General features: G+C 32.3%; 1 protein-coding gene across 1 annotated transcript; it reads right to left on the bottom strand.

Moving 5' to 3' along the window:
• Positions 1-234: 234 nt before the first annotated feature.
• LOC120082398 (L-type lectin-domain containing receptor kinase VII.1) lies at positions 235-2,572 on the bottom strand. Its single transcript, XM_039037560.1, has one exon. It carries the CDS (start codon positions 2,431-2,433, stop codon positions 382-384), a length of 2,052 nt encoding a protein of 683 aa, XP_038893488.1. The 5' UTR covers positions 2,434-2,572; the 3' UTR covers positions 235-381.
• Between the last annotated feature and the right edge of the window lie 6,740 nt (positions 2,573-9,312).

The raw sequence follows: 9,312 nt of genomic DNA, 5'->3' as shown, positions 1-9,312 counted from the left end.
ATCCCATGATGAAGTAGGAGTAATAATATTCGTGCCTTACTACCAACACAAGAAAGGTTGGTATAGATTCATTTGTGAACAGTATTACATAAAACAAAAACGAAACAAATTTGGTCGTATTTATAGTGTTTCTTAAATTTTAGAAACAAGAATAGTTATCAAATAAATCGACTTATTAACGTACGTGAAGTAATTCAATTGCGTTGATGCTTTGTGAGATCAGAAACTGTTGTATCCAATAAACGGCCATATATAACCAAAAAACACTCTTTAGAAGTCCAACTTTTTTTATGTACAGTGAATAAATCACAACAATCTCAATTAATCTATAATTTGTATGTGTTTACAGAAAGAGTTTGAAAGTTCAATGTGTCTAATATTTCACCTACCAGTGACAGTGGTATTAGACCAAGAGAGGGAAGTTGAACAAGACTGAAGAAAATCCTCAAATGTAGGATGCAATTTATTCCCAAAACCAACAGCAGAATCAGACCATATTCCTTGCGACTTCAACTTTTGAAGCAAATAAGCATTCATACTCTCATTCTCACTCTCATCCAACTCAACCTTCCCTTCCAAAACTTTCACAACTTGCCTCATCGTTGGCCTAGTATTCGGATCAGGATGCGCGCACACCAATCCCAAATGCAGTACTCTCACCACTTCCTCCTCATTCCACCCACCCTTCTTCCTCAGCCTCTCATCGAGCGCTGCTGTGAGCTCCCCTTCAACTACCAACCGCCGAACCCAATCCACCAACGGCGGCTTCCCTTCCTCTATTGGCCTCCTCCCGCACATCACTTCCAAAATCAAAACCCCAAAACCAAACACATCTGATTGAGCCGAGGCTCGTCCAGTTCGAATCAACTCGGGTGCAATATAGCCCATGGTCCCAACGACTCGAGTTGTGCTTGCCACTTGACCGTGGCCATGGACTCGAGCTAGTCCGAAATCTCCTAGTCTTCCATTCATATCCTTATCTAACAACACATTGCTAGCTTTTATATCCCTATGAAGAACCTTTGATTCCCATCCTTCGTGTAAATACAAAACCCCTGAGGCTACGTTCTTCAATACTCTGATTCGATCGTCGCAACTCAACATGTTTCTTTCCTCGCAATCAAATACCCTTTTGTCTAAACTTCCATTTTCCATGTAATCGTAAACCAATAAGAAATTTCCCCTCTCTTTTTTACACCAACCCTTCAAACTCACTAGATTTCTATGTTTTAATCTTCCTATGCTTGAGATTTCAGCTAAGAACTCACGCATCCCGTCGTTATCGTGAGAAATTCGTTTCACTGCAACTTCTGAACCTCCTCCGGCCAAAACCCCTTTATGAACTTTCCCATTCCCTCCGATTCCGATCACATTTTCCTCTGCAAATCCTTTTGTGGCCGATTCGATTTCTTGATATGTCATTCGGTGTGGCCAATACTCCAATTCCCAATCTTCCATTTCGGCTCTCAACCTCGCTTTCCTACGGTGGTCGGCGATGAAAATCCCCAATACCGTTACGAAGAAACAAACGACGAGGAATCCGCCGGCCGTCACTCCGGCGATGAACCACTTCGATTTGGTAATTGGGTCTTTTGGGAGAACGAAGGAGGGCAATCCAGTGGTAATTAAACTCTCACTCAATGAAAAATTAGAGTTACTGAAACTCCAAGCTAAAATGTTATGGCCTTGAACCAACTGCCCTGTGGAACTCGTGAATCCCACATACATTTCATCCATGAAAATTCCCGAGAGATTCAGAGAGGTATTAATCAACGGCCGCCGTGGCTTCTTCATCCCCGCCGGAGCCATCGTAACATTCATTTGGAAATCGGAATAGTCAATCCAGACTTGATAATTTTCGCCGCTATTCAGCCTGAACCTGTTGAACGAATCCGCGTCACCACCGTGGGACCAAAACCCAGCTTCTCCGGTGACGAAAGACGTCAAGGAATTAAAGTTGATTCCGACATGATTATCGTCGGGATCGTTGAATTCCTCATTAGCAAAAACATCAAACTCGATCCCAAAGACATGGTTATTGGGGTTCCCATTGAGAGTAAAGTTGAGAAAGCCCAAATTCTGAGCAGCGGCAGTTCCGTCGATTCCGGTGGCCGGGACGAAAATGAAAACCAAGCCATGCCCAGGAAGGACGTCCCTGTAAGGGGCCATGGCGAAGATGAAAGAAGTGGAGAAAGGGAAGGGGAGAGAGGAATTGGGGGATTTAGTGGGGATTTTGGAAGGGAAGAGAGCACGGCCGATGGAGAAACCGGTTTGGTTAGTGAGAGCGATGAAAGAAGATTCGATGGTGGCGTTGCCGTAGAGGGAGACGTCGGTGGAATTGAAGGCATTGAAGAGGAAATCGAGGGCGGAAACGGAGTGGAAAAGAAGAAAAGGGAAAGAGAGGAGAAGAAATTGGCGTTTGAGTACGGCCATTGGAGCAGAGAAAAACAGAGGAAAATGGAGAAAGAGGAAAGAGAGTAATAAAGGAGGGACAGGGAATCAGGTACGGTTAGTGGGTGGCAAGGGTACGTGTGGGTCGAATTTTCTTTGGTCAACTATTTGGCTTCAAAGCCTTGCGTTTCATTACTCTTTTTTTCCTCTAATCCAATCCACTTCCCCAACTTTATATTTCATTTTCAACCTCCTTCAATCAAATTTAATTAGCTTTTATCTCTTCGATCAAATGTCTTATACACACTTACAAATATCTATTCCTCTCCATCACTAACATTGATATTTTAATATTTCTAACCGTTATGTCATTTAAAACAATTATCTAGATTAAATATATGGTTCTATACTTTTAATTTTCATTCATTTTGGTCTCTACATTTTCAACTTTTATTTATTTTGGTCTTTTTATTTTAAAAATGCTCATTTCGACTCTTGTACTTTTGACTTTTGTTTATTTTCATTTTCCTTCATTTTTAAGAAATCAAAATGGCCACATTTTGAAAATTCAAGAACCAAAATATACAAAAACAAGAATGAACATTTTTAAAACAGAGGGATCAAAATGAACAAAAGTTAAAAGTATATCGATCAAATTTTAAAAATAGAGAGACCAAAGTGAACTACAATCAAAACTTTATGGATATAGTAGTATTTAAACCATCTAATTATTATTGAACCAGTTTTAATAAAATTCAATTTTGATAGATTAAATTTAAGATTTATTCAAAGATTAATATTAGACATTTTGAAAGTAACCATGACTAAACATATCTCAAAATATAAGGACTCAACAAAAATGGTTTTTTTTTTCAAGGTTGAGTTTCAACTTCTCATATAGTTATGTTGTACTTGAAACAATTGGAGAGATTTGTTGTCCTCATTTTAATTTTGAATGTATGAAGTCTTTTTTTTTCTTGAAAGAATGTAATCTCTAAATCTTATTATTTTGGTTGTTGAGAAATATATATTGAAGTTTCTTAGATTAGAATCTAAATTTCTATTGATATGTCGATATTTTTACGTTTTTATAGGTTTGATACCAACATGAGAAATGAATCAACAATTTCATTATACCGTAAAAAAATCCACGAAACATAAAAAATAAACGTCAAAACGCTACTAATATAAATAATAAACATATCAAATTGATCTAAAATCAAAAAAAAAAAAAAAAAATTACTAATTTTAATTTTTTTTTTTGATATTTTGTTTCTATAGTTTTTTTCAAAAATATCCATCGGTAAAACGATATTTCCATTAAAATTTTTATAAAATTATATTAACATTTGAAGCTTTTGTTAGAATAGATCCTAGTTGGTAGGTTAATGTACACGTTGGCACCTGGACACTAATTACAATGACTAAAATTTTGGAAGTTTTCAAAATATAAATTTTGAGAGTTAAAAAAGAGATTGAATTGGAATAAAGACAGAAGATTTAGTATTTAATTTTATATCTTTCAAATATTTAAAATTAATTCAATAAATTTCGTCAAGATTGTTGAACGATCAGACGGGTGTTGTCTTTGGGAAAATTTGCAATATAAAACTAAATTTCGAAATGAACAAATAGAAAAGACAAATAGAGATTAATTATGTAATTATAATACGAAAAGAGCTTAAAGCATTGAATCTTTTCAAACTTAGATTGTCCAATTTTGTTTGAACAACACAAGTTTTTTCTATTTTATTTAAAATATTAGGTGTTTTTTCCCCTCCAAATTAAACCAAAATAACTCTCTTTAATATTTAATAAATAAATCATAATAGGGAAAATTGCAATGGTCTCATGTAATAAAACATTATAATAAACAAGGGAGAGTTGGTAAACAAAGACACAGCCTTGTTTAATTTCCCTATAAATTTTATTTATTTATTTTGAGGAATTTATTTGTATTGGTGAAATTTTTAAGGTTTTTTCCCCCTAAAAAGTAAAGAATGAATTATTAGGTAATAAAATATACGCAATTGAGTTAAAATTAACTTTTTCCAAGTCAATTCAATATAATTTAGTAGATAAGATATCAATTATTATTCAAGATGAGCAACTTAATAATTAAAACATATTTTTTCTTTCTTTCTTGAGTATACTTTCAAATTATAATCTATACTTCTCTTACTACATATATTTATTTTATTTCTATTTTGAATGCATCTAGTATTTAAAATCTTCATATTTCAGTTGTTGAGAAACATGTTTTGAAGTGTCCGTTTGGATTGATTGAAGAAAAAATATTTTCCAAAAAAGTTGTTTTTATTTAAACTCTTTTGTTAAAAACCATTTAAAATACACTTTAAAAATGTTTCAAAAACTATTTTGAGTAGTTGTCAAACACTTTAATATTTTCCAAAATGATTTTAATCCAAAATTAAATACTTGAAAAATTAAACTAAATTCACCCAAACTTTAATAAAATATTACGAAAATGAGCATAATTCAATTGCTATATTATTTATACTATCAACTTTAAAATTAGATATTCGATTCCAAAAAGGTTAAATAAGACATTTACCGTTATTTGAACCCGATCACTCAATTTAATGAAACAAATTAACTTCGGTTGGTTTCTATTTTTTTTTTTTTTTATTATTTTGATTTGTAAACTTTTAAAATTTCTATTATAATTCTTAAATTTTTAAGTTTATTCTATTTTATCCTCTAAACTTTCAAAATATCCATACAAGTCTTAATTTTTTTTAAAAAAATTAATTAAATAAAAATTTTAAATATTATTTTTACTACCTTAAAAAAAATATATTCAACATTCATCTCTAACTTATTTGATTTGCATGCAATGTCTCCGAATGGACATATTTGTACACATACTTAAACCTTTGTTATTATTAAAAATTCAAGAAGTAAAATTGATAGCTTCAAAAAGTTTAGAAACAAAAATGAAAAACATTTAAAATTCAAAACTAAAGTGGAGATTTTCTAAATTTAGAGACCAAAATCAAATAAGTTTTAAAATTTAAAGAACAAATTAAAATAATAATAAATAAATCTAATATAAAATTCAACGTTCAGCCTACCGACCGTAGATCTTTATATTACTATAATCAATATCTTACTCAATGCACGGAACTAAAAGATAGAATTAAGATAGAGACCCATAGAAATTTTGTTAAATGTAGAAAAAGGCTTCAATTCCCACAATATTTAAATATATAATTATTAAAATAACATGGGAGAGGATTCAAAAGCAAAATCTGATTGAAATTACATATAATATTGTTACTAATTATTTAAAGGGTTATTTTAAATATAAAAAAATAAATTAAAATATTTATAAATAATAGTAAAATATTATAGTTGATAGACAGTGATAATTTGTTACTATTTATAAATATTTTTAGTAATTTTTTTATATAAAATAAATTTTTTTTATTAAAAACCAATATTTAATTAAAAAAGACGGCATCAGTATGATTAAATTATAAACATTACGTATTTAATTTATCATTTATTTTAAAAATACTCATATACTTATTGTTTAAAAAAGTTACCTCTTTTTAGTTTTTTTTATTAAAAAAAAACCCTCATATACTCAACTCAGTATCAAGGGTTTAAATTTTGTTTCTCGTTATGCATTTATTATAGGTAGATGGACTACGTCCAATGTTGAGGGATCTTTGGCATACGTCTCCTGATCTCTTCTTTTTATTGAGAGATCCTGAGTTGTAGTCCTTTGGGCATAAATAGGGGTGTTTAAAAAATCCGATGACCTGAAAAAATAAATCAACCCAATTCAATTCGTACTATTTGAGTTGAGTTATCAATTCATTTGGGTTAGATTAGGTTCAAATAAATGAAAATTAATTCAAACTAACCCGAACCAACCCAAGTTTATTGTTAACTTTGAAATATATTTTTTTTATTACTTATAACACAATTATTTATATATATATATATATATTGATTTTAATTTTATTCAATTTCAATATTTTTTAATAATTTATTCTTCAACAACTCTTAAAAGTAGTTTCATTGCACTTTAGAAAGAAAATTTTCAATATGTAAATTAAAATTGAGTTGTTAATCTTAATTTAATATATGAAAATAATTAATTAGATTTTAACATATTTATGTTTTACTTTTTTTAGAAAAAAAATTTAAATAAATAACCTGATTAACTCGAACCAACCCAACCTAAAACTTTCATGGTTGGGTTGGATTAGGTTCATTTTTTAATAAATATTATTTGGGTTGAAGAAATTTATAACCCAAACAATTGGGTTGGGTCTAAATAGTCTTGCAACTCAATCCAACCCAACCCATGAACACCCCTAGGCATGTATATTATCTAATGACGTTTGCTTTAAAAAAAAACTTATAATGTTATCATTAATCGTTTATAAATGTTTCAAGATTAGTATTGCTGTTGTTAAAGTCAAAATTCACATAGAGAAGAACACATCTGACCCTCACATAATAACTATGGGTAGTGCAAGGAAAGTACAAAAAACCAAGAAAACTGCTAAAACTGATTGAAACCGCTTTATTGGGTCGGTCTAGAATTGGTTGGTTTGGAGGTTTCAATTTGAGAATTGATAAGATCGAACACTTATGTTCGGTTTTAGTTTTGTCAAAGAAGAAGGAAAAAAAATCGAATCAGCCGCTTATTAATATATATTAGTGTTTGTAGGTGATTCTCAAGAGGTTGAGTTGGTGTGTGAGCGAATATGTTATATTGGAACCAACTACCCTCTGATGGTGAAACTTGATAGTAGCGAACAGTCAGGAACTGGCGATCGTCAGAAATATGGAACCTACAAAACAAAAACTTGTTACAGGTTAAGTTATGGATTTCACTCTCTTTAAGACGTTTTATGGCTCTGCACGGGTGTGCAAGCAGGTCAACGATATTGTCACGTCGTCCTCAGGATAAAACAACCCCAAAAAAAGGTCTAGATCAGAAATGCACCGTTAGCAACCAGAAATTCGCACTGTTCATATTGATTTGCTCGGAAAACGATCAAAAAACAAAAGTATAAAATTGGAAAAGGGTTGAGAGAGTAGAGAGTATCTGTGAGGGAATGAATGATAAGATGATATGAGATGGTTGAAGGCTTGCGTCTATTATAGGTGCAGAGGCTTAACAAGAAAAGAAGCAAGCAACGCTCGGCCACAAAACGTGCAAATCCGCAAATTGCATGGAGCCACTGAACATATGCACTGAAGACTTGATTGCATTCATCGCGACACGTGGAGTGTTGAAAAAATAATAATAAAATAAAAATAATTAATAATAATTTTTTTAAGAAAATAATCACACCCTCGCCACGTCTGGAAGGCGGTGGTGTGCGTGAGGAATATCTACCTTACCCATATTGGTCTATCTCCTCACTCCCTCTAAGATATGGGTACCCCTTGGGGCCGAAACCCAATGTCCAAGATGGGAGTATATGAAGGAGAATTCACTTCTCAACTTAACCGATTTGAGATTCTCAAAAGCCATTTTTCTTTTTAAAACACAATTTTCACCAACAATCCTTTGCTTGAAAATTTAAATACATAAGAAACACATTTTTCATCGAGCAGTTTCAATCTATACAACATTGTGCATAAGCAAAGGTGTCTTACGACTTAAACTTTTATGTAGTGTAGATGATTCGATAGAGTAACAGTTGGTTTTGAACTCTATCTCTAACAATATCTCACACACAGTATCATTAGGGTATAGTTCGAAAGCTGTGCTTTAAGGCCTAATACGTGTAGCCCGATTTAGTGAACGCTCTAGGAGTTTGCCTAAAAATTCTATAATAAGTGGCCCCCACTTCTACATTCACACAGGTGAGTTTATCAAGAGTACTCCAATAGCTAGGTACCCTACTTAACATCAATTATAGGTCTCATTAAGAACTGAATTCAAACTTTTTTACGCTTCAGGATATCATGCCCAAGTTCCAAGTTATAAAAAGGAAACTCTGTGTTCGTTTTAGCATGATTCACTATATATTACTTGTGATCAGTTATTACCAGTTGAACTTGTTTCTTGGGATCTCCAGTCTACAAGTTGGGTTTTCCTCACAGTGATTCATTTTTCTATAGGCATGAATCCCATCCTTTTTTAGGTTTCGAAAACCTTTTCTCTGGCCAGTCCTTTCATCAAAGGATCTGTCAAATTTTCATCATTTCGTATAAGATCTACTTTAACTGCACCAGTAGTGGGAAACTCTCTAATGGTATTGTGCTTATGACATATATGTTATCTCTTTCCGTTGAAATAATGATTCTGAACTTTTGCGATTGCTACAGTACTATCACAATGGATCAATGTGGCTGGTATCGGTTTTTACCATAGAGGAATCTCTGATAGCAGACTTCTAAACCAACCTACTTCTTCATGTTGGGTTATATGTCCTAAAACTCGAATATCAAACATATTCTATTATCAATAAAGATGTTATTGACATTTATTCAATAAAACTGTAATTGAATACGTGAATTACACTTGTAAAGTCTAAATCCAATAAACAAAAGTTCCATGACTATTATATGGGTACATGAACTTATGTGGAGATATAAGAATGGATCAAGTTCAGTAAATAGCCAAAATGGTCTAAAGTATACGAATAAGGCTGGGTACCTTATTCTGGTAACACAATTGGATGCGGCTCACTCTGTAGTTGTTACAATTTGTTGTAAAGTCCTACAATGAAGTGATCCTGATTTGTTCATGTGTTGATATGAGGAGCGAGGGCGTCTTATACGATGAGTTTGCATAAGATCGGACAAAGAATTAAGTCGCTCTTACTTTATAACGTTGTTTATTGTTCAAGATTGACTATTTCAAGTGATGACCTAGACAACTTGACCTTAATCCTGAGCTAACTATGAACTCTTGTTTATTCGGGA

Source organism: Benincasa hispida, chromosome 8 (assembly GCF_009727055.1).
Source record: "Benincasa hispida cultivar B227 chromosome 8, ASM972705v1, whole genome shotgun sequence".
In the NCBI taxonomy this organism is placed as follows: domain Eukaryota; kingdom Viridiplantae; phylum Streptophyta; class Magnoliopsida; order Cucurbitales; family Cucurbitaceae; genus Benincasa; species Benincasa hispida.
Note: the sequence above shows the minus strand (reverse complement) of the source record. Positions and strands in the feature narration are given on the sequence as shown.

Bases quoted from the DNA above. Each gene is read 5' to 3' on its own strand.
- LOC120082398 (XM_039037560.1), bottom strand. From the start codon at position 2,433: ATGGCCGTACTCAAACGCCAATTTCTTCTCCTCTCTTTCCCTTTTCTT.